General features: G+C 37.0%; 1 protein-coding gene across 6 annotated transcripts in view; it reads left to right on the forward strand.

Annotated features, from left to right (window-relative positions):
• ITGB6 (integrin subunit beta 6) overlaps window positions 1-22,847 on the forward strand; it is a 134,904-nt gene that overhangs the window by 61,177 nt on the left and 50,880 nt on the right. For 5 of the 6 annotated variants that reach the window (XM_077883414.1, XM_077883413.1, XM_077883415.1 and 2 more), the window contains 3 exons: window positions 10,150-10,315; window positions 11,904-12,065; window positions 15,075-15,170. In XM_077883414.1, coding sequence (XP_077739540.1) covers window positions 10,150-10,315; window positions 11,904-12,065; window positions 15,075-15,170 — 424 coding nt within the window. The remainder of the gene's footprint in view (window positions 1-10,149; window positions 10,316-11,903; window positions 12,066-15,074; window positions 15,171-22,847) is intronic. The other variant, XM_077883412.1, reaches the window with a different exon arrangement.

The following is a 22,847-nucleotide window of genomic DNA, read 5'->3' on the forward strand; positions in this document are numbered from 1 at the left end:
TACACTTAGTATTGTCAGTCTTTCTAATTTTAGCCATTCTAATAGCCATGTGTCTTATTATACTTTTAATTTGCATTTCCCTAATAACAAATGCTGTTGAACATCTTTTCATGTGTTTTTCTCCCATTCTCATTTCCTATTTTGTGAAGTATCTTTTCACATTTTTTTGCCCATTCTTAAAAATTCAGTTTTCTTCTTAATAGTGTATTATGTGAGTTCCTTTTACATCCTGGAAAGAAGTTAATTGTCAAATATGTGCTTTATAAATATTTCTTCCCAGGTTGTGGGTTACATTCTTATTTTTCTAGTAATGCCTTTGGTCAAGCAAAAGTTCCTAATTTTGTTGGAGTCTGATTTGCCAATTTTTAATTTTATCATTAGTGTATTTTTTGTCCTAAAAAATCTTTGCCTATCAAATATTCCAAATACTCTTCTTATTTTCTCCTAGAAACTTTATGGTTCAAGCTCTTGCCTTTGGGTCTATGATCTAATTAGTTTTTATATTTGGAATGAAGAAAAGGCTTATTTTCATCTTTTGTTTCCATGCAAATATCCGTTTGCTCCAGTACTATTTGTTAAGCAAGATTTTCTTTTCCCCATTGAATTATCTTTACACTTTTGTTAATAAGCAATTGAGTGCATATGTATGAGTGTAATTCAGGACACTTCATTCTGTTCCACTGATCCATTGAATATTCCCACGTAACCACCAATGCCTTACCGTCTTTATTACTGCAATTTTATGAAAAGTCTTGAAATCAGAAGTGTAAATCCTCCAACTTTCTTCCTCTTTTGTTTTGCTAGTTTAGATCCTTCACGTTTCCACAGAAATTTTAGAATCAGATTGTTAATTTCTTCAAAAAATATGCTGAGATTTTGATTAGAATTGCATTGAAATCATAGGTCAATTTAGAGAGAATTAAAAATACTGAATGTTCCAGTCATTGCATATGACATGTATTTCCATTCATTCTTTTCTCCTTTCTCTCAGCAATGGTTTGTCATTTTCAGGGTAAATATCCTACACATCCTTTGTTTAATTTATTCCTACACTTTTTTAAAAAATGTCATTGTTAATGGTGTTTTCTGCTTGTTTGTTGATAACATATAGAAATGCAATTGATTTTGCATACTCGCATTGTATTCTGCAAACTTGATAAATTTTCTCATTAGTTCTTCTTTGATTTTTTTATAAATTCCTTAGAATTATCTGTGTACTTGATCATGTCATTTGTGAATAACAACTTCTTCCTCTTCCAATATTTATACCTCTTCATTCTTTTTCTTGCTTTATTGCACTGGTTAGGATCATTTTAAATAGAGGTAGACAGGGCAGCCCGGGTGGCTGAGTGGTTTAGCGCTGCCTTGGGCCCAGGGTGTGATCCTGGATACCTGGGATCGAGTCCCACGTTGGGCTCCATGCATGGAGTCTGCTCCTCCCTCTGTCTGTGTCTCTGCTTCTCTGTGTGTGTGTGTCTCTCATGAATAAATAAATAAAATCTTAAAAAAAAAAGTATTTAAATAGAGGTGGACAGATGTCATTTGTGTTGCTTGTAATTTTAGGAGGAAATCTTCAACATTTCACCATTGATTATGCTGTTAGCTAGTGGTTTTTGGATTACTTTTATCAGATCAAGGACATTCCCTTCTATTCCTTGTTTGGTAAAATTTCTTTAAATCTTAAATGGTTGTTGAACTTTATTTCCTCCATTTAAGGAGTTTTGCCAGAAATTTTCCCCACCTACTTATATCTCATTGGCAGGACTTTGTTACATGGTCACTGCTAGCTGCAAAGAGAAGCATTTGCTACCCCAAATAAAGTCAGAATTCTGTTAGTAGGGAAGAAGAAAAGAATGGATACTAAGTGGCATCTAGCAGTTCCAACAACACTGAACAGATTTCTAGAGAACGGATTTATGTTGTATAATAAATAGTAAGGTATGATTAGTTATCAATTGTTTAATTCGCTTTTTTTTTTAAGATTTTATTTATTTATTAGACAGAGAGAGAGAGAGAGAGGCAGAGACACAGGCAGAGGGAGAAGCAGGCTCCATGCCGGGAGCCGGACATGGGACTCGATTCTAGGTCTCCAGGATCACACCCTGGGCTGAAGGTGGCGCTAAACTGCTGAGCCACTAGGGTTGCCCTGTTTGATTCGCTTGTAAAGGGAAATAAACTTGGTTCTAACAGCCTCCTAACTGTTTAATATAAAAGCATTTCTAATGCTTTGGCCTTTCTTTTTTTTTAATAGAGAATGTTGTACCTGTTTAAAATCTATGCTATTTAGATCTTTGGTATGCTAGGTGTCTTTCTCCTGGAATTTTAAGCTTTGGTAGAGAGTCCAATAATGTAGTTTCATTTAGGATTTCAAAGTGCTACCTCTGCCTCAGGGAGCTTGTTTAAAATCATTCTTTCTGTCACAGGTCAGATAAGATGTAGTAATATGAAGTACAATAATGACAATGGGAAACAATGAGTAAGGAATGTTACCAGAGAAAACAAAATTAACAGATGGCTCAGCTAAGCAGGCAGCTGATTATCTAACAGTAAGACCCTGTCTTTAATCAGGTTGGCTTTTCATAGCTCTGACTGCATTTCATTCATTCATTCATTCATTCAACAAAAATTTGCTGTGCTCCAACTATGTACCAAGCATTGTGCTAGGAGTGGGGATATCTGGAAGAAAAAGATTTGCACCCAGCCCTCAAAAAGCTGAAAGTCTTTGGAGAGCAGGAATGCAGTATAGCACAGTGATTTAAGAGCATGGGCTTTGCAGTCAGCCGTGGATTTAGTTCTGATTCATCTACTCACATAACATCACCTTAAGTGAACTATATCACTCTCAAAGCTTTAGTTTGGAATAACCATACCAATCACACAAAGTGGTTGTAAGGATTGGGTGAGGTAATGAAGCATTTGGTAGTAGGCTTGACCATGAAGCACTCCATAAATGGTAGCTACTACCAACACCAACAGAGTGAAGTTGGGGAGACCAGAGCACTGCACAAGGTGTGGTGAATGGGGCCCCAAGAGGATAACATATTTGATCCTGGAAGGTCAATATTTTTCCATTTTCTAAAAGTGTTTCTTTTATTCTTATTGGCAAAATGCATCATTAGTTAAAATGATAAATAATGAATTCTTTCCTGCAACATTCTATTTTTCCCTTGCCCATCAAATCCTTACCTTAATTCTCCCACTTTCCCTGTCCAGATGCCACCTCCCAGACATATACACACCAAGAATGCAAATACCAAACATAAAAGTCAATCCTTTGATCAATCCAAACCTTATAATTATGGAATAAAATGTACTTTAGTAGGAAGGCAATGAGAGGTAAAAGGAAAGAGTGTGGAGGTTTTTAGACCTGGGTTTAAATCATAACCTTGGACATACTCTCTTTGAGTTTGGTCTCTTCATCTATAAATGGTGATAATAATATTCACGTCCTAGGATAATTGTGAGAACTGAACAAGCTCAGAATATAACAAACATGTATTAATTTTCTTCCTCTCATCAACTCTTGGTATCACTAGTTATTTTAAGCTAGAGCCCTCACACTTTTAGATCTCAGGACTTTCTTATATTTTAAAAATTAAGACCCCAAAGAGCTTTAGTTTATGTGGGTTATATCTATCAATATTCAGCATATTAGAAAGTAAAACTGAAAATTTTAAAATAATAATTCATTTATTTAGTAATTATAAGAAACACACTGCACATTACTATAAAAGCACATCTTTGTTAAAAATAATTATATTTGTTACAACAAAACAAAAATTAGCGAGAAGAGTGGCACTGTTTTACATTTTTACAAATCTCTTAAAATTTCTGGTTTAATAGAAGATGACTGCATTCTCATAACTTCTGCATTTAATCTGTTGCAATATTTGGTTTTGGTTGAACTCAATGAAGAAAGTCAAACCTCACACAGATATATAGTTGGAAAAGAGAGAAACATTTGATATCTTTTTGCAATGTCTGTGGACATTTTTCCTTGATACCACATTCAAACTAGACAAGAGGTAAAAGTTTGTTTCAACTGGAATATGAACAATATCAATGGACTTTTCATAAAGCCATTGGTCTGTTTTGCACCTTTTTTTTTAAAGATTTTATTTATGTTTATCGAGAGAGAGCGTGCACGTGTGCACATGAGTGGGGTTAAGGGACAGAAGGAGAGGGAGAAGCAGAGAATCCCAAGCAGAATCTGTGCTGAGCACAGAGCCTGACCCATGAGATCAGGACGTGAGAGAAAACCAAGAGTTGGAAGCCTAACTGACTGAGTCACCCAGGTGCCCCTATCTTGCACTTTGAATGGCTCTTTCACGTATGTATGTGATTTTGTAATATAGTACTTTGGCAATTTGGAAAATATTGTTTCAGTGAATTGTGTAGATCTTCCACGTTCATGACACAGTATCAAAAGAGTCACACTTGTTAATCCACCATAAATCTTATCATATAAATCTTGAAGTACTGAAAAGCTATTAATCTCATGGGTAGCAGATTAAAGTTTTCCAAAATTTTAATTTTCTAGTTACCTCAAATTTTATCATTGGCAACAAATACTGACAGTTGTTTTCCTTGAACTTATAGGCTTTTCTCATATTTAAGAACATGTCTACTAAATATACAACTTGGAATAATAGTTTGGTTGTCAAACATTCTTTTTGGCAAAAATGTTCTATAAAAAAGGGCCAGTTTAGATCAAACAATTGCAAAACTTTTTTTCCACTATAAATATTATACTTTGGTGTGCTACAGAAATGCTGATGAATACTTCCCATGTAGTTACAGAGAAATCTTTTTAAAATTATTTATTTATTATGTAAGCTCCATGCCCAAGGTGGGCTCAAATTTACAACTCTGAGATCAAGAGTCACATGCTCTACCAACTCAGCCAGCTGGGTGCCCCAGAAATATTAAAAAAAAAACAACAACATATATTCAAGGGTGTAAACTTAATAAAATTAATAACTCCTACTGCTTTGTCAAGGATAATCAAGTGAAACTAGCAATTTTATTATGATGATAAATATTTGTCAGGAAAAAATCAAAAGGACTACTCACTAGTTTCAAGCCACTGCTTTGACTCATGCTAAGGGACCAGCAGTTTTACTCACCATTGCTTTTGCAGCATCAGTGCAAATGTCAACACAATGAAAAAGACAAATAAAATCTTTTATTATTATTAGGAAATAGTTTGACCTAAAGACCTCTCTGAAAATGTCTCAGGAACCTTTGTGGGTCTGTGCACCCACTTAATCTTTAATGCTTTTTGGAGTAGCTTTCCTTCTTTATCTTCCTTGGATGTAGAGTCACTAAAAAATTTTATTTCACCATGTAAGAATGCTTAAGTGGCTTACATTTTTTAAAGAAGTTTTTCTTAGGCTATTATCTAAGACAAAGTAACAAAAATATATTTTCTCCATTTTCATATTTGTAAGTAGGTTATAATGTACATTTAAAAATATTTAATAGAAAAAAGGTCAAATTTTCTTCCTCCATTAAACATTGTGTGAGATTTCTTTTTTAACATCATTCCATTTTATGTTTTGTTTTGTGTTTTGTTTGCTTTTTAATATGACACCAACAGTAAGGGATTCATTGTAGTTTTGCAAAAGAGAAAGCAAAACCATGAAATGCTTAGATTCCTTACATGTACACACACATAAATATATTTGAATGTACAGAATAGTTTCTTATTGCAAAGGTAATAACCATCCCATGTGAGAATGCAGACAAAGAAAGGAAAATGGAAATTATTTCTAATCCCATTCAAAAAGATGATGTTAGCCATTTGGTATGTATCATTGTAATCTTAGTTTATGTATATTTATTTCGGATTCTAACAAAAATATAAATGATATTTTTGTATATTGTGTTTCATAATTATTCTACATTTTAAATACAAATCTATTGTTATCTAGGGACTCAAAATCAAATTATTTGGTGATAAGTACCTACTTCCTTCAATTGCTATGCTAAGAAAGTAACAGCCAAATATGAGCCTCTGTTAGAGGAAAGATTCTGACCAAAACAGGGGAGTCTCCACTCAAAATTTGCTGGCATGACCCAAGTCTGGCATTCTGCTTTGCTTTAGCTACATGAGTCTCTCCGCACGAGTCTGTTTACTGAATTAAACTAACATTTCATTCCACTTTCCAAAAGCACAGAGTCCGGTAGGATCTACCTAGCAATTCTAACCAACAAAGTATAAATTTCTTACAAAAAGGTACGAATGTCAGTTCTTTGGTTTCAGAAGGTGCTCAAATGCCATTTTGGTACAGTGTAAACAAGCAGCCAAAATAAAAGATTAAACTAACAATTTCTGAGAATAGCTGGATTATATGGACAATGGTACACCTCACATAGTTACATACTTTTTATTTCATGTAACCTTCAAAAGAACTTTGTGAAGTAGGTATTTTCAGTCTCATTTTACAGAAGAGAATACTGAGGCCCAGCAGTGATAAGTAACTTGTGCAAGAATAGATAATTGTTCAGTCTTTTTATTCTAAATCAAATGCAATTTCTTCCAGCACACAACTACTTCAAATGCTATCAAAGCAATTAGAACAACTGCTAAATCATTGCCATTTAATAGGTAACAATTTGAAAAGAAAATTAAACCTCTTCCTTATATAATTCTTTAAAATACATCTCATTTTTGAAGGTTGAAGAACACTTAACTATATAAATAGTTTTAAGGTTTATATTAAAAAACAGCATAAACAAAATTAAAAGACAAACCATAAAGACAAAAGGTCAATATTTTTAAAAGGATTTTATTTATTTGAATGAGAGAGAATGAGCTTGAGCACAATGAGCTTGAGCTCTCTTGCTGAGCAGAGAGCCCTACTTGGGACTCCATCCCAAGACCCAGAGGTCATGACCTGAGATGAAGGCAGACACTTAACTGAGCCACCCAGGTACCCCAAGAGGTTAATATTTTTAAGAGAATAGTTTCTTAAAATTAAGTTAGGAAATAAAAAATATCCCAATAAGGGACTCCTGGGTGGCTCAGCAGTTGAGTGTCTGCCATCAGTTTATGATCCCGGGGTTTTGGGATTGAGTCCCACATTAGGCTCCCCCCATGGAGCCTGCTTCTCCCTCGGCCTGTGTCTCTGCCTCTCTCTCTGCACCTCTCATGAATAAACAAATTAATAATCTTAAAAAAAAAATCCCAATAAGAAAATAAGCAGATGTAAGCTGGCAATTGGCAAAAGAAGAAGTACAAACTGTCAATAAATATGAACAAGTATGCAGTCTTAGTAGCAATTAAATGGAAATTAAAAATTAAGATGCCATTTTAAACTAATCAACCAGTATATTTTTGTTTTTTAATTTATTTTATTTTTTAAGATTTTATTTATTTATTAGTGAGAGAAAAAATATAAGGAAAAAAACATAAATTTTATTATGAGATGTATCACAGTTTGATAATCTATTATTAAAAATTTATTTCATAAATCTTTCCATAATTAAATAATTATATTTTTATATTAACTCAAATTTTCTTCAGTGAACATGTCTTATTACTTTAATCAGGACAAAATACATATGATTCTAGAGATGTCATTGGCCAAATCCAATCTGTCCTCAAATCTGTGCTTGACTCTGTAAAAGTGATTTATATAAAAAGTGACAATAATGTTTAGTAAGCACTAAAAAGCTCATTGTGCTGTGTGCTTTGCATATTTTACCTCCTTTAGGCCTTCCAACAATCCTACTAAGTAGATACTATCTATGGTCAGCACTTCAGAGCTTTAGTGAAAGCTAATGCAAGATATTAAAAATAAGAGAATAAGATAGCCTTCTGAGGATTAAAGTTAAAAATAATGAGTCAGAAAGGAAATACAAAAAGTTCCCTAGAAGTTACAGGCTGGCTCCTGGGCCTACCAGACCAGGTGTCTTGACAGAGCTGAAAGAATGAACAGGCCTGTAGATTTACTCATGGTAGGTTAGGGGAATTCCAAGAAAGAGCAATCCCAGAGGCGAGTATGGGCCATATCCATCCAGGAGCCTTAGCCCAGGCCTTTCCAGAGTTTCCAGTCCTGTTGGCTACGAGGGCTTCCCAAACTTTTGTTAGCTGAGAAAGCCAACCACAGGTGAGGGAAAAGCCAGATATGACCAAGAGCATCCATTCTGGAGATGGCTATCTTAGGACATCTCAGACTGCTGGGGTCTTCCAACTCCCCTTGTTCTGAAGCCTGAGGACACTTTGGATTACAATTTACTTTCCATGAAAGTCTACTTACAGGAATAAAATAGCTACCTTTGCCAACACCAGCATTTTGGTCTCAGCAGAGCTCCATTTCTCAGTGTGAATGAACCATAGTCATTCTGATTTGTATAGCTGATTGTCATCATAATGGGAATCTTACTCTATAAAATCTCCTCAAACACTGACTGAGCCAATGCTAAACTATTGCTCTTAGGGGAAACAGGATTAGGCTCATGTGAGCCTCTGGCCATTTTCCCCCCCAATTGATCAATACCTAACTTTATTTCCTGTGTTTTTCTGTTTAAAGACAACTTAATATATACCGTTGATTCGTTAGCATTGCACTCACAGTCAACAACACTATATAGGTCATGCCAGAACAGAGCTTATCTAGCACACATATTTTCCCTGGGAGGCCCATCACAGCCTTCTTGCACTTTGGAAAGACAACACTTCAGCACCACACTTGAAGGCCATTCTAAACAGCAAAATCACCAACAAAAAGCACAAAAAAATGAAAAAGAGTCATGCCAAATAGACCAGGAGAAGGACACTTGTTTATCACGTGAGAGCTACAGCAAGAACACAGAGCCTTGTTTCACTTAAGCTGGGCACATGCGAATCAGGTGACTCAAATTTTTTGCCATTCTGTGTGTGTACATGAGGGACTCAGAAAGTACTGAAAAAGTATTGAATTGGAGGTTAAATTAAATTTTAGTGAGTAGGTAAATTCACATATATGGAATCTGTGAATATAGGAGATTGGCTTTACACCTCAGGCAGATGAACTAGGTGAACAGGTGCCTTTCTCTGAAAGATGCTCCAGCTCTTCAGGTGCTGGCAACACGGTCTCTTGAACCTGGAAAGCCACTCTAGCTCTCCCCAGGTGGCATAGCACAACCTCGCTGGGGGCTCCTCTTCTTGTCTGTATACTTCCATACACGTGTTTCTCAAACATTAGAATGCATCAGGAAGATTTGAATGTATCACGGAGCCCACTCTCACATTTCTCTCAGTAAGTCTGGAATAATGCCCCAGATTTTGCATTTATAACAAGTTCCCTGTGATCTCATGCTGCTGGTCCAAGGACTATATTTGAGACATCTGCTCTATCTTGTTATCTCTCTCTTACAAATGAGCACCCAAAGCTCAGAAGGGTCGAGTAAGTTGTCCAAAGTCTCATCTACAACTACTAACTGGCTTCCAGAATAAGACGTGGCTGAATTAATGATCAGCCCTTTCTGTTCAACTGCAGTATCTTTGGGGCAGATTTCATCCTAACGTGGCATTTATCCCATTATATCAACTGTTTTAATGGTAGTTTTATCCCTAGCTAGGTCCACAAGAGTCTGTTCAGTCATAGAGTCATAGTAGAGTTGAGTTCCAGAACCAAGAGCCCTGCTCTGATTTTCAGCCCTTGGCAGGCAGGACTGGGACTATAGGAAAGAGCAGAGAAGAAAGAAGACAGCTATCTCTCTCAATCTTGCTACAAGGTGACTCATACTTGATAACAGCTTAAGCTATCAGAATACAAAGGAATTGTTGTCATCACGGAAACTTAATGGTAGATTTTGGTTGAGAAGCACTAGAAGGTAGTGATTACACACACACACACACACACACACACACACACACACACATAGAGGAGTGGGGAGTCTGACCTGATTATCTGTTATCTGAGCTTAAGCCAGAGTAAAACACACGGTAAGCTCTAAGTGGTAGCTAATACGGTCAATTTGGAAGGGGTGGGTGGGAGATGCTGAAACAAGCTTAACAGGGAAACTCATAACCAAGTTCCAGAGTCAGGCACTTGAGGCAAATCCATCTTCATTTAAGATGAAGTTGCTAGGCTACGAGGTCCATTACTTGTGTGTTGTATCATATTTCATTAAGAACATTTTCACATCTTATTTTTGCAGTAGTATTCCATACTTCTGCTTACCTACATTTGGATTCAAACACATTTTGCCATTGACAAATGATGCTGAAAGATTCAATGAAATTGTGAAGAATCAGAAAATCTCTGCTAATATTGACACACCAGAAGGAGGATTTGATGCAATTATGCAAGCTGCTGTGTGTAAGGTATGCTGAGGGCTAACACAAATTGCATCTCTTATTAGCAAATAAGAAAAAAAGCTTTGAAAAGCTTAGTTTATTTAATCTTTCCTTTAATTGGCATATTTCTGCATTTCTTAAAAAACAGAATTTCCAAAACTTTGTAATTCAGTCATGTTGAAATGGACACTTTTTTATGCCTGATATTCAAATAATCTAATAAGGGTGGGGGGTTGGGGTGACTGGGTGATGGGCACTGAGGGGGGCACTTGGCGGGATGAGCACTGGGTGTTATTGCTATTTGTTGGCAAATTGAACTCCAATAAAATTTAAAAAAAAAACAAATAATCTAATAAAATTATACTAGTGTTGGGAAAAATTGGTTAAAATGATAGTCTTGTATGATTAATTTTCAAAGATTAAGATTAGATTAGTTTGTGGGGGGTTTTAAAAGATTTTATTTATTTATTCATGAGAGACACACAGAGAGAGGCAGAGACACAGCTAGAGGGAAAAGCAGGCTCCCTCTGGGGAGCCTGATGTGGGACTCAATCCCAGGACCCCAGAATCATGACCTGAGCCAAAGGCAGGCGTTCAACCACTGAGGCACCCAGATGCCCCTTGATTAAATTAGTTTTGAGTTAACCATGTTCAAAGTAAAAAAAATCACAGGCAGAAATTAATGAAAAAAGTAAAAATGCCCTGAATCAGTATAAACTCTACATAGGATGAGATATCTATTGTTTTGAACCAACAAAATAACTATCAGAAGCTTCATTGTCCCTACAACAATGTGGGAACACCATTCCTCCTTGACAATCAGACAGGTACTGAAGGGAATGATTCCCCTGTCTTCAGATGACAGCTCTTCCTAGAAAATACCAGGAAATAGAGAGGGCTGAAAGTCCTGAAAGTTGGGGAAGGGGCAAGGGATTAGGGAAGGAAGGAAAAGAATAAGATGGGATAAGATGGGATAGTGCTGCCAGGATGAGCTTTGGTCCTACCAGTTCCTGGACTAATATCAATTAAAGGAGAGAGCTCTGCAAAGAAACAAACAGACCATCTTAAATAGCCATATGCTGGGGGTCATTCTTTGATAAGAAATTCTTATCTTTGTATTACATTTATAATTTTGGGGTGCTATCAGTAGAAAGAGAAAAATGTGCCTAAATGTTGGGTGACATTTTAATAAAACAGGCATACTTTTAAGTTCCTTGTGTCTTGCATTCTTACTAGTTTTGCTTCAGCTTGGATTTGGGATCGTCTAAGACCTCCCTTATTCCCTCCTCTCATTTTTCTGGTAAATTGAAAGCTGAACAGTAAAAATAATTAACTATGTACGAGTCAAGATCAACTGAATAGTGATTATAGTGGAACTATTTTTTCTGAAGCATAAGTCATCTGAAAGTGTTATCCAAGAAGAAACAAATACCATGGAATTTCACATTTTTTAATAAATTAATAATTATCAACTTGCAATAGATGAAAAAGGCCAAAATAGATAGATCAGCAATATAGTTTATATAATCTGAATATATCCAATCGTAATTGATCCACTCTCAATAAATGCCTGCCTCTATCCCATAAAGACCCAAATGTTTCTTTCTCACTGTAGGAAAAAATTGGCTGGCGGAATGACTCCCTCCATCTCCTGGTCTTTGTGAGCGATGCCGATTCTCATTTTGGAATGGACAGCAAACTGGCAGGCATCGTCATTCCTAACGATGGGCTCTGTCACTTGGACAACAAGAATGAATACTCCATGTCAACTGTCTTGGTGTGTAACCTGCACTCTACACTGTTTTCAGGGCTGCAAATAGGCAAACGAAGCAATAATCACTGCAACTCTAGCAAAATAGCGCACGTTTTGATGAAAACTGTGCATTTTCTGCTTTGAGATTAACAAATTGCCCTTAGAGCTTCCCACAGGAGCACAGGTGGGCGGTGGGGATTAATGTGAGAAGTTTGGGGCTACTACAGCTTGAATGATCTCAGAACCTCCCTGATTTTTCAAAGAGCCCAAGGTCAGTAAAAAGCAGTACAGTCAGCTCATTCTATTCTCAAAATAGCTGCAGAAAGAGGAACGGAGGCCCAAACAACCATCACCTAGGTGTTTCTGTGAATGATGGGTCCCGGAGTTAGGCCTCCTAAATAATGTCATGCTTTTATGCATCATGGTGCTCCATAGGGAACAATTGTCAAGTACTGCCTGGCTGATACTTATTCACATTTGGCTTATTTTTGTCATTGAAAACATTTTAAAAACACTGCCAACATTCAAAGGGGGAAAAAAAGCTCTTGAATTATATAAAATGATGTAAAATTTTTAGAGGTCTTCGATATACATAATCATATTTGATGCTCACCAGAACACTATGTATCTCTTTTCCTTGTATGGACCTGCTCGCGCATGCGTTGTTCTCTCTGTCTGGGATGCCCTTGCCTCCTAGGCTGCTGAGAGACTCTTAATTATTCATTAAAGCCCAACTCAATCATGACTGCTCCCAAAGAGCCCTCTTTGCCCTTTGCTAGGCCTCAAAGTGATCATCCCTCCCCTCGCTCTAGTACATAGATGTCTTCTCATCCATCACTATGTGGAAATGTATTTACTCATGTTTGTCTGTCTTTCTCTAATATGCATTCCTCAGTACCAGAACTGGTGTATTATTTCTATTTCCTTCCAGCACAGTGCCTGGAAGACAGTGGGTGTTGACTATGTGTGAAATAAAATTGAATTTTGAAGCAACAACCTAGGAAGGTCATACTATCTCCATTTAACAGTTGGGAAAATATGGCATGGAGAATTTAAGTGACTTCTTAAAATGACAGTGCTATAGAAATGAGAGAGAGAGAGAGAGAGAGAGAAGAGAACCCAGAATACTAATATCAGATTGGAAAAACTATTCTCTAAAAAAATAATTCAGTGAGATTATATATATATATATATATATATACACACACACACACATATTTAATACACTGATGGTAATTAGTTTAAAAAAATGGTTCATAAATCACCTGGTACCATTCCTTGACTTAAATTTCTAAACTTCAAGATGAGTGTTTTCCCCTAACTTTTGACTGAGAGTAGTCCTCAAACTTTATCACATAAGTTGCCTTTCCATATTACAATATCCATGAGAGTAGCCACATTTTGTCTTTTAACCTTGAGTAGCAAGAAATTGTGAAATGCAAACTTTCTTATTACTTTTTCTTGCCACTATTCAAATGTCCCATTAATAGACATCTTGGACAAAGTAGGATCGTAGAAGCAAACACTACTTGTTGCTTCGTAGGACCTTCTTATCAAACGTTCAATTCATTTTTGCTTAGTAAGTTGCTATAAATGCATGAAAGGCTATTTCCATGTCTGTCTACAGCATAGTTCCCTGAGTCCTTTGAGCAATTCCTATGTGCTCAACACTGGGCTTGGCTCCTAGGGACACAAAATAATAGGACATGGTCCCTGACCTTGTGTGTGAATTAAGCCACTGACCTAGATCAAATAGAAAACCACATTTACCCACCTATGAAGGACTTCGTAGTGTGATCCTTGCTACACACCCACAGCAGTGGAAAGTGCAAGAGCACGGAGATAGGAGGGACCAGAATTGGGGGGATTCAGGCTGAAAAGTGAAGGATTCTTGGTGGGCAGTTGAAAAAGCAGAGACCACTGAAAATGTCACACTCTGGAAGATTTATATTATCTGGATTCTTCTACTAATAAAAATCCAAATTGGATGGCAAGCACATATTACACAGCCAAATATGCAGTTGGATCATTTACCTGAATATTTTAGGCAAAACTGTCCTTTTCCCTCAAATTGAATCTTGGGCCTAAAGAAGACATTAGGCAGAAATACTCCCGGAGTGCTGAGAATATGTGAACACACTAGTGTACAGGAAGGCTTACTTATCAGCATTCCTCCACTTTAGCTGACTTCATGATCAACATATTCTTAGTTTAATTGCTTGCAAACTACTCTTTCATTTGAGTCTCCTCTTTGTACATTACCCACATTTGGAGTCATACAATAGCCAAAGGCTCTGCACATTTTTTAACTTTGGCAAGTGGAGGCCATGTTCGAATTTGATCATCTGTGCCTTCTCTATTTTTTAAAGAACTCGTATTACTTGGGAATGAATGTGTCAATGAAAAAAAAAGTACGATATGTTTTCAGTTGTTCTATAAAGATACGGCAGGATCCCATAAAATTGATTACTGACATAAAAAGTCAGTAAGACCAAATCCCAAACTGGTGCAGGAATGTCTCAAATCAGATGGACACAGGCACTGTAGTGTGTCATTCCTCAGCAGGCTGTCCCCTCCTCAGCCCTCAGCCAGCCTCATCCAATTCTAATAGGAGTTTCTGAGCTACCTGAGTCATCTCAGTCACATCTGTCATCATCTAGCTGCTCCTCCTCTGACTCCAACATTCTCTACAGTTTGAGCCTGCTGGCAAGTGGCACTTCGAAGAAATGAGTCTCTACCCTTGAAAATATGACACAGTATAAGTCTTTAAGTAAATACCAAGCGTTCTCTTTAGAAGTGACAGACCATAATACACCACATTGCCAGGGACTGACTCTTAGGAATTAATTGTATTTACAAGATTTAGAAAACAATTATTAAACCAATGAAATTACTAATGCTAATCGTGTACTTGTTTACTTAGAGCCAAACTGAAATGCCAAGCTCAGTATGACATCTTTGAAAGAAATGTTCCTTTCCTTATTTTACATACTTGTGTTATAATGCTACTTAAAATCTTTATGTCAATTTTAGGAATATCCAACAATTGGACAACTCATTGATAAACTGGTGCAAAATAACGTGTTATTAATCTTTGCCGTCACCCAAGAACAAGTTCATTTATATGAGGTAAGCAAACACCATTTGGGGGATTCCTTCAGGGAGATTACTTGACCTGAAACTTTAACAGAAACTCTGAGGGTTTAACGCGTGGGATGCCATTAGAAAATCGTTAACACGTGACAAATACACTGGACATTTGGTAAAGTGGATTCAGTTACCGATGGCAATTTAAATTACAACCCCAGGGGTGTGATAGAGAGTGGTGGTTAGGCAAGGAAGAAAGAAATAAGGAATGACACGATAAGTTGTAAGAGAATACCAATGAACCTAACAAAAATCACTCTGTCTTCCATTGAACTGTTTCATCTGACGAGCAGAGGGCTAACAGGATGGGAGCAGAATTGACTTGAAACTTGCAGACATCTACAAGTCAGATGTATAGAAAAATATATAAGTAGAGATACAATTTTGACCATTGGAAAGTAGGAAGTTGAAAGAAAAAGCTTGTTAAATGGGGCCAAAATATCTTTTCTCCCTCCTAGTAGCTGGATTTGCGGTTCAAGTTTTTGAATGGAAGCACCAGATGCAGAAAGGGAACTGTTTGATTAGATGAGCTAATGTTCATCAATCACTGCATAAACTAAATGTAAAATGCATATGCAAACATAACAAACATAACAGGTTTCTGTGGTTTCATTCCAACCTCAGAAAACAATACGTCAGAAACCATGAAGAATCAAGGTAGTAGCAAACGATTTATTCCTAATGGGTGGTTTCACAGAGAAGTAAGGAATCTCCAGGCTGGCCTGAGAAAATGTAGAGAAAATAGGGGTATATTAAATTATGATACCTTCTATGCACAAGCTTCAAATGCTTCCAAGTTCAGAGTCTGATATCCCATTCCTTTGAAAGGACCTCTTAATTCTCTTGGTGACTTTACAGGGCTCAGGACACTCTGAGATTATTTCACAGAAGGCTTTGATTAAATGCCACTCACTGCTAAGGACAGTACAGCCCATGAACTTGCATCAGGTTCTGCAGAAAGGATCCAGGAGGAGATCCTATCTTGCATTTTTAATGAGAGGAGGGTATTGTACTCCAGGTGAGATTGCCTCCTGCTGAAACCGAAAAAGTCCTTTGCAATCAGGCTGCATACTCAAGGCCTTTGTTCTACTCAGAGACCATGTGGGTTCACTTGATCTGGGCATTTTTTTAAGGCTCTTTAGTATGTGATACTTGTTTCCAGTGGTTTTAAGTAGTAGAGTTGCGGTAAAGATTAAAAAAAAAAATACCCCAAATACAATAGTGAGCCTATTCTGCCTTTGATCCTTAAGGCTAGAGTGAGAGGACCCTGAGGGTCACAACACCTCCTCCACAGCCGGTTCCTGTTTAGAAGGGGGAGGAGGGTTGCACAGAAGTCTTCTTAAAAGGGGAGTCTGGGAAACAGTATTGATGATCATGAACATAGTCGTCCATAACTCACTTCCGTAATAGTCTTTAAGACTCACAACTCATTTACACGCCTCCTCAGAACTGCTATTAAAAAGACAGTAGAAGATGAAAAATAACCACGTGGCAAAACGGAATCTGTCGGATTTAAGTTAGTTACGCCAATGGGTCCCCTGTTGCAAAGGAAATGATCATTTCCAAGGAAAACACCAGATTAGAGCCTGCCTCTAACATAACAGCAGGACATTTATTTTGCCTGCCTACTAATCTCATTATGAGGCGAATTTATGTTCTGTCATGATCTGTGGTCTCTACCATCCAGGCTCCACTAAATTCAAAGGGACATTGTCAGAGAGCCACACAGCAGACCAGGGCAGCAGCCCACTCTGCGACTCTGATGCTTTCTTTCATCGTTTTATCTTTATTTTGATGGACTCATCATTCCATCTGTATGAGTGGGGGCAGGCAGCAGCCTGGTCTAAAAATAATGACGGCGACATTGCACTTCCCTGAAGGCTTCACACAGCATGAAAATGCTGATTTCTTGTTTTATTGATAAGGAAAACTGAAAATAAACCAATAATGGCTTGTATTGCCTTTCCATTTAAATCTCTTAGAAGGGGTCCTGTGTGAGCAGGACCCCTATGCAACCTGATGTTTGGATAGTTGTGATAGAAGGCACGTAACTACTAAAGTATCACTGAAAAATAAAACCAGTGATAGGATAAATAAAGCAACTAACTGGGTGGATCTAATGGAAATTCCAGAAGGCAATTTGCTTGCCCTAGTTCTACATTAAGCATAGTTATGCGCGTAGTCTCCAGGCAGGGGATGGCTCTGATTCAATGGCAGCCCCTCTTGCAGCAAATACAATTTATGTTGCCCCTTCACGGAATGCAGGAAAACTTGGTTTGGGTTTTCAGTTTTTGATAATTTTGGGAAGATGCTCTGGACTGTCCAGATGCATAGTGTTGCTGTACTTTGTGGAAACAATGGAAAGGATAAGGTGAGCAGTTTTGCCTTTAGTTCAATATGACTGCAGTGGGCACCCCAGACTCCAGCAAACAGATGATTTTGAACAAGCTTATTATTATGAATAGATGTCTGTTTGTCCAATTACAGGGTTCAAAAGATAATGATAGATAATAGACTGAGCAGTAGGTAGTATATTACATTCTAGTGCTAAGCACCATTTTGAATCAGGATTCAATTACCCAAGCTTAAGAAAAAAAATTTATCTCCTCTGTTGTTTTCAAATGTTTACTGTTAATTTACATTAAGATCGTATCAGGCTACTAAAGTCCAATTGTCTAATTTGACTAGTCTTTCCTTCCTAGTGAGATATTGAGATAAAAAGCAATTAAATTACTGTTCTTAACTACATTGTCAAATCATATTACTAATCACCTGGGATTAGTTGCAAGACTTTAAAATATTCTAATCTTTCAAAATGTCTACATCTGGCTGGAAAAGATGAATTTTGTAAAGTTAATAATGATAACTGTTAGATAATCTCGTATTTACAACATAATGTTGAAACATTAGGAAGTAAACAAGACATATTGGTAATAGACACTTCCAGTTTAGTTGCCAACATCTATAACCACTAATTGATGTCCCCATGGTTATCAGGACATAGTGATGCATTTAAAGCATAAGGACTGGGGACCAATGCAGGTTTTAATACCACCAAAGGGCCCTTGCCTCTGGAGGTGAAAAGCCCTCAAAAATTACCTCTTTGAGGAGAATGGTGTGTTTTGTTCATCTTTCTGTTTAGGCCATTTCTCAATACACAATAGATTTTCATCTTTAGTCAAATTGAGTCAAAGTTTCTAAATAGTAATGTGGAGTTTCATGTGACAAATACCTGTCAAAGTTGAGGGAGCCCATGCATAAGAGGTGTGCTTGAGCCATTGCTATAATTATCTGCAGCCCTGGCTGTCCCTTCCTCCACTCCTTCCACCTTGGACCTAGATAGCACCAGAGGAAGGGAACCCTCTGCCATCACCCTTGGGATCAACTTGTTGGATTAGCTCAAGAGCCTTCTTAGTAGGCTATAAAATGAGCAAGTACCTCCATTTGGTGATCATTGTTATTTAAGAACAAATATAAAGAGTAGCCACAACATGCTGTGAGCCTGATGTTTTTGTATGGCATGTGAATATTATCTATCATATACAAGTTTCAATTTTTCAGAAATCAATAACCCAGTTTTTACTTCACCTCCTTTCCTTTTTTGCTCATCTTTTGAGCTTTTCACTGTAGCAAGAGAGTTGAAAGGAAGCAGAGAATTAGAGAGGGAGATAAAACAAAATTGGACCCTTTTGCAATATGTTAGCCTGTTCTATTATTGTTTTGTTTTATAATGTTCGCTATTGGAAAAGATCAAAACAATTTTGCTCTGATGAAAATCTCTTTTTCTCTGGCTTCAATTTTAACAAAATAAAAAGACTAGACCGGGTGACCTCCAGCTTTAGTAGTCAATGACTCTATACCTGGAGGAGGGAAATCACCACGAATTCCAATGATCTACACACAAAGTTCAGCTAACCATAATATAGCTAATTTTAGGGTATGGACTAAAAAGTTGTTTTTCATCCTATCAACCCCATCCTGTAATGAACTATTCCAAATTTATGCTTTTAGTGAATATAAAATCATCTAGGAATAAAAAGAGAACTTCTGGATTATGAGAAATCCCCACAGTTAACAAATTACTCAACTCACGTGTAATGGAAAAGGACTTTAATTTCCCTTTAATTGATGGTATCTGGGAATAAAGACTGAGGAGAGCCAGCTTACACTTTCCTCATTAATAAAAAGAGCTCTGAGAGAGGGAGGATTTGGAAATAAAACTCATGTCCTCAGATTATCAGGGCAAAGTTGTTAGAAGCATTTTCCAGACTAATTAATAAATCACAACAATGAAAAGTCACCAGTATAGTTTACACATAGTACTTTTCTTCTAAAGAACTCATAGACTCATAAATTAGAAAAGAAACACACAGGTAAAAAAAAAAAAAAAAAAAAAGGTACAGATTTAAAGTAGGGTTTTAATGAAATGCCCTATTAGACCAACCCTTGGACAAATATAAGATGGGATTTTTTTAAAGTTTTATTTATTTAAGTAATCTCTATACCTAATGTGGGGCTCAAACTCATGACCCTAAGATCAAGAGTCACATACTCTTCCAACTGAGCCAGCCAAATGCCCCCTAGGATGGAATTTCAATACAAAGCCTAAATGTTTCAAGATTTAATCAACACCCAGAATGTCCAGCATATCATTACAACCAATATGCTATTGACTGTTGCCATTCATTCATTTATTCACTCACTCATCAAACATTTCATAAGAACATCCCTTGGACCAGGTCACAGTTTATGACTACAGAGAAGAATAAGAGTGACTGCCTTAAGAAGCCTCACAGAGCACTAATAGACTCGTAGACCAATAATTTGCCAAAAAAACAGGATGAGGGCATTTTAGAGGCTGTGTTCTAGACAGACATCCCAAGGCAGAGTTTTGCTGAGGGGTCAGAATTTTCATATCTATCAATGTTTTACTTTTTGTACTCATCGTCTTTGTTAGAAGGGGCAGCAAATTAATTGCCTATCATAAAACTAGCTTTGATATTAACAGTATGATAGTGCTGGACTAAGCCCTTCATTTTATAGCAGTGGAAACTGAGAGCAAAATATATTATACAGCTATGACCATGAGAATAATAAGGAAGGTTTGCTGAGGGCTTATTAGTTGGGAGCTTGGAGTTAAGTATTTTAACTTATTTTGTCACTTAAACTCCATTTTGTGAACCAAAATAAACCCAAATAAAATAAAAAATAAAAATGGAACCAAATAAATAAATAAAATAAATAATAAAATAACTCAAAATAAAGCAAATTGCCTGTGAAAGCCAGGGTTTGAAGCAAGGCACTATGAGCCTTAATCATGGAGTTAAGTCCCACTGGAACGTTGGCTGCTATAGTAAAAGAGCATGCCAGTTCCTAACTTCTAGACGACCAAAGAAGCAGCCTTTTAAACAAAGTAACCAGCTTTGAAAGTCAAGAAGGAAAAGCACAGAGCCACAGGGTGGAACAGAGCAACCTAACAGATGAAGAGATGAAGAGATAGAATTAAAAATGGCCAAGTCCTTCAAAACCAGTGCACACGTCATCTAAGGTCCTTTACTGCTACTGTTGATTTAGATGAGTAGAAACAATCTTAAAATGTGCAGACTTGAAAAAAGAGAGACATTTGGACACTGTCTTATGGGCTATTTAAGTTCTGAGGGGGTAAGAACAGGCCACACAGCTAGGGAGCATCATGCCATTGGTCAACACATCCTTAACAGCTACTGTCTATGCTAATCAACCATCTACAGTTCCAACCAAAGGAGAAAAATGGGACACATGGTTTAACAAAGATTATAGGGCTTTTTCCGATGATACAATTCAAACACACAGAAAGATAGTCATGTAATGACACCCACATGCCTACTACCCAGCTGTCTCAAACCTTAACATTTCACCACCATTTTTGCTTCCAATTTTTTAAAGAAATAAGACATTCCAGATACAGTTGGCTGCTGGGTACCTGTACAACTCTAATCCTATCGCCCTCTTTTCTTCCATAGAAGTAACTAATGTCCTAAACCTAGTGTTTATCATGCCCATGGTTTTTTGTTCCATTAAAAAATATATAGATCCATAAATAATTTCATAGTTTTGGCCTATAGGTTTAATTTTGTGCTGTACATGTTATTTCTTTTTTTTTTAAAGATTATTTATTCATCAATGAGACACACACACACACACACACACACACACACACAGAGGCAGAGACACAGGCAGAAGGAGAAGCAGGCTCCATGCAGGGAGCCCGACATGGGACCTGATCCCGGGTCTCCAGGATCAGGCCCTGGGCCGAAGGCGGCACTAAACTGCTGAGTCACCAAGGCCGCCCTGTACATATTATTTCTATAATTTGCTTTTAGACTTAAAGTCATGTTTTGGGGTGGTTATGATGGTAAAATACACATAAGGTAAAATTTACCATTTTAATCATGTTTAGATATCAGTTCTGTGGCCTTAAGTACATTCATATTGTGATGCTCAATGTTACATTTCTGAGGCTCATCCACAGAGTTATGGGTAACTCTGGTGTACTCTGTTCCACTGCCATGCATAGTCCATTGAGTGTTTACACTGTAGTGTGTTCATTCTGCAGCTGAGAACATCAGATCACTTCCAGTTGTGCAGCATTCCAAATGTTGCGGCCATGCACGTTCATACACACTTGTTCTCCACTGACAATACATGTCTAGAACTGAAGTCCTTGAGTCAAGGAAATGGCATCTTCAAAACTCTTAGGTGGGTCCAAACTACTTTCCAAAGTGGTTGTATCAGGTATTCTCCTACCAACAGTGTGGGAGTGTGGCCAAGAACAAAAAAACAAAAAACACCACACACTTTAAATTACTCTTTTTTTGATGACAAAATTGATACGTTATTTGCCCAAAAGAGAGGAAGGGGGAGATGGATACAGAAAAGCACAAAGAAGAAAATAAAGATCACTCATAAACTCACCACTCAGACACAGCTAAACCATTCTTGACATTTTAAAATAAGTCTTCTCTTTTTTGCATTCATTTACATATTTTAACATAATTGGCATCATACTGTACATATTAAGTATATTCAGATTTTTTTAATGGGTTTATACATTTACAGTCTTATAAAGGCATGAAAATTAAATTGCATTTAGTTATATGTCAAACAATCACTTTTACTGACAAGAATCACATTAGATGAAATCAAGGTCATTCTACAATATTCCAAATCTGTGGTTGCTGTACGTAGGGTATCTGCTTTAAAATAAAAACAAACTTGCTCCGGGGTGCCCGGGTGGCTCAGTTCATTAAGCTTCTGACTCAAGTTTGGCTCAGGTCATGATCTCATGATCACGGGATGGATCACTGCATTGGGTTCCCCTGTTCAGCATGAGTCTGCTTCATATTCTTTCTCCCTCACCCTCTCCCTCCCCATCTGCACCTCTCTGCTCATGCATGCACACACACACTCTCTCTCTGTCTCTCTCTTAAATAAATAAATAAATTAATTAATTAATTTAAAAAAACTTGTTCACCTCCCACCAGCAGCCCCAGAACATCTGCAATTACTATATTTTTACATTTACTACCAGGTTACTTTTTAATATATTCCAATGATACTTAGTTACTTTTATATACATTCATGTAATGACCTTAATAGGAATTACAAACAAATTATTTC

Source organism: Canis aureus, chromosome 34, assembly GCF_053574225.1.
Source record: "Canis aureus isolate CA01 chromosome 34, VMU_Caureus_v.1.0, whole genome shotgun sequence".
Lineage (NCBI taxonomy): Eukaryota > Metazoa > Chordata > Mammalia > Carnivora > Canidae > Canis > Canis aureus.